We start from the raw sequence: 3416 nt of genomic DNA, 5'->3' as shown, positions 1-3416 counted from the left end.
CAATATTTCTTCTTATATATCTATGTATACATGCAGTGCTGCGTAAGTTACTGGAAGTCATACATATTTTGCTGATAAAGAGAGCAACTAAAAGTTAGATGAGTGCATAGAGACGCAAATAGCACTAATGTGATGCCCGATAGAATATTAATTCCAAGTCAAAGACTGCGTACGTACGTGCATTAACGCGCTTTCAGCTTTAAACTTACCTCAATGGGTGACCGACTTTCTGCACTTTAAAAATCTGCACTTACTCCATTGTCTAAATAACGGTGTCCAAAGTTGACTCGCTATCCAGTGAATAACATCATGAGTTATATATGTATGTATCACGTATATATGTATATATATACACATTAGGCATATATATATATATATATGAGAAAAGATAATTACAACTGTAAATTTTGCGACTACCGCGTAATCATTTTGAAAAAAAAAAGAATAAAATATAAAATCTACATAAAAATAATAATTTTTTAATACTGAGTTTTTTTTTTTTCAAAACAATTTCGTGACGTTTACGTACTTTACAATTGTATGTAACGATTATAGTGATTCATGTACGTAATATGCTCAAATGAAAATTCTTTAGCTAGATACCATTAAAAGAATCAGTTGATAGAATACCAGAGAAAACGATTAGAAGGAATATTTTGAGTCTCTCACGGTGCTTCATGTGACAAACGCTCCATCAATATATTCTATTCAAGAAAAGTCGCATAATTTTTGGCACATGAATCCACTTTTTCTGATCAAAAGAGGCGTGAGAAACGCACTTTAAAGTAAACTCCATCCGAATGTAAGATTGATTTAGTGCGTGCCCAACTCCCCCACAAAACCAGTCCCCTGCATTTTTCTTCGAGTCTTTCGTCAGATCTGAAGTTTAGAGCCATTCGAAGAGAGGAACCCAATATCCTTCCTCACCTTTCAGATCAGATCGAAGCCTCCTCAAAATGGCATTCAATAACAAACTCAAGAAACCCATTACTCCTTTCAAATCCAATCTATGCACCACACTTTTCTTCATAGTTCTCTTCACCATCCCAGCCCTTTTTCTCCTGCACACCCCTACCACCTCCATATGCACCAGCTTTGCCACTCATGTCAATCCTTGGTCCGGCGATCTCCGAACTGCTCTGTTTCCGTGGAATCGTCTTCCATTCATCGAAGGTCATCCTCCTCCTATTGCTCTCAAAATTGCTGTATTTTCTCGTAAGTGGCCCATCGGTGCAACACCAGGTGGCATGGAGCGCCACGCGCATACTCTGCACACTGCTCTAGCAATTCGTGGTCATCAAGTTCATGTCTTCACCTCTCCTCCCCTTAATGACAAAGGACTATTGTCCCTAAAGCCAAATAATAGCCCTGAGAATCTATCTAATTCTTCGCCCTACATTCACTGCCATGACGGTGAACCAGGCCAGTGGCGCTATAATAAAGCTTGGGAACAATTTTTGGAGGAAAACCAAAGCAAACCATTCGATGTGGTTCACTCGGAAAGCGTTGCACTTCCTCATTGGCTTGCTCGTCAACTTCAAAACCTAGCTGTTTCATGGCATGGCATAGCTCTTGAGAGCTTACAATCTGACATTTTCCAAGACTTGACTCGAAAACCCAATGAGCCAATATCTCCAGCTTTCAACAGAAGTATACAAGGGGAAGTCCCCAAGGTACTGAATGAGATAAGATTCTTTAGAAACTATGCCCACCATATTGCCATTAGTGACAGTTGTGGGGAGATGCTTAGGGATGTGTATCAAATCCCTGATAAAAGAGTCCATGTTATTCTCAATGGTGTTGATGATCACGAGTTTGTAAGGGATTTGAGATTAGGCCGTGAGTTCAGGTCTAAAATTGGCATCCCCAACAACGCAAGCTTAGTGCTTGGCGTGGCTGGAAGATTAGTAAGGGACAAAGGTCATCCTCTACTCTACGAAGCATTCATTAAACTCGTAAAGAAGCACCCAGGTGTCTATTTGATAGTCGCCGGATCCGGTCCGTGGGAGCAAAGGTACAAGGATTTATGGCCTCAAGTCCTTGTTTTGGGGTCTATGAATCCATCGGAATTGAGGGCTTTCTACAATGCCATTGATATATTTGTAAATCCCACACTTAGACCGCAAGGGCTTGATCTTACCTTAATGGAGGCCATGATGAGTGGGAAGCCTGTAATCGCTTCTAGGTTTCCAAGCATCAAAGGTACAATAGTTGTTGATAATGAATATGGTTTCATGTTTGCTCCAAACGTGGATTCGTTGTTGGAAGCACTTGAAGCAGTGGTTGGGGAAGGTCCAGAGAGGCTAGCCCAGAGGGGAAAGGCTTGCCAGGAATATGCGGCTTCCATGTTTACTGCACGTAAGATGGCCTTGGCATATGAGAGGTTATTCCTCTGTATCAAGAATGAAGCATTTTGTACCTATCCTTAGATCATTAATATAGACCTCCTTTCCATTTTATTTCTGATCTTCTCTGTTTATTACTTCTGGAATTTATGGTGTATTTAACATCATATCGCGGATGCACATGAATTTTCTTGTTCTTCCAAGTACTTTTCGTTTATAGTTTCTTTCCAAGCAATTTATTATTTATATATTGAACAATAACAAAAACTCAATTAGCGCATGAGCCTATTTACATATCAATACCAAAAATGTCTCATTTTGACTAGTGCATGAGCCTTGCTTTAAGGGCAGGTTTGGGGGATGGGATGAGACACAAAATTCTCATCTCATCTCATCTCATCATTACACCTTTTTCAAATCTCCATACAAAATATAATAAACAACTCAACTTTTTCAAATCTCAATTCATCTTTTTCAAATCCCAATACAATAATAATATTAAAACACAATATTTTAAACTCTCAAACAAAACACAAAATTCTCATCTCACCCCCCAAACCTGCCCTTCTCCTAACGCCACAATTAAACATTGTCCTTAGTTCACCATAAATGATCTCTCTCTAGAAACTCTGACCTCTATCTAGAAAGCTTGCCCAAACCGAATCAAGTCTTTGGGGGGAGCCCCCTCCCCTCCTCCCTTCTCATCCTCACAACCCAGTATGATCTCTTTTCTAGTTTGTGGTTTTTTGTTTTTTTTTTTTTTTTTTTTTTGGGTTTTTTCAGGCCAAATAAGTGGAGAAGTGTCGGTTGGAAACCTTATGGTGATCAGAGGTCAACACGTGCTCCTCTAGGGGATTCATAGGTTGCTGATCTGTCAATCTACCGAATGTTGCATCCAAAGGAGCGGCGTGTCTCCTACTCGCGCAGTTTGAAGTCCCCGCGTGGCTGCCACACGCCACCGTGAGGAAACATATGTTGGCACCACGTATGGAGCCCTTGGATCCAGCGCCTCTGGCACCTTCACGACCATCCCAGACTTCTCCCTCGACCGGTGCATGTCCTGCACGCGCC

At 40.8% G+C, this 3416-nt stretch overlaps 1 protein-coding gene across 1 annotated transcript; it reads left to right on the top strand.

Annotated features, from left to right (window-relative positions):
• Nucleotides 1-814: 814 nt before the first annotated feature.
• Nucleotides 815-2466, top strand: LOC121268859. Its single transcript, XM_041173123.1, has one exon. The coding sequence runs from the start codon at nt 957-959 to the stop codon at nt 2427-2429; it is 1473 nt and encodes a 490-aa protein (XP_041029057.1). The 5' UTR covers nt 815-956; the 3' UTR covers nt 2430-2466.
• Nucleotides 2467-3416: the final 950 nt, after the last annotated feature.

The sequence above is a fragment of the Juglans microcarpa x Juglans regia genome, chromosome 6D (genome assembly GCF_004785595.1).
Source record: "Juglans microcarpa x Juglans regia isolate MS1-56 chromosome 6D, Jm3101_v1.0, whole genome shotgun sequence".
Classification (NCBI taxonomy): Eukaryota; Viridiplantae; Streptophyta; class Magnoliopsida; order Fagales; family Juglandaceae; genus Juglans; species Juglans microcarpa x Juglans regia.
The sequence above is the reverse complement of the archived record's forward strand: the minus strand, read 5'-3'. Positions and strand labels throughout refer to the sequence as shown.

What these genes read in the sequence shown, in the direction of transcription:
- LOC121268859 (XM_041173123.1), top strand. Translation starts at nt 957, where the DNA reads ATGGCATTCAATAACAAACTCAAGAAACCCATTACTCCTTTCAAATCC.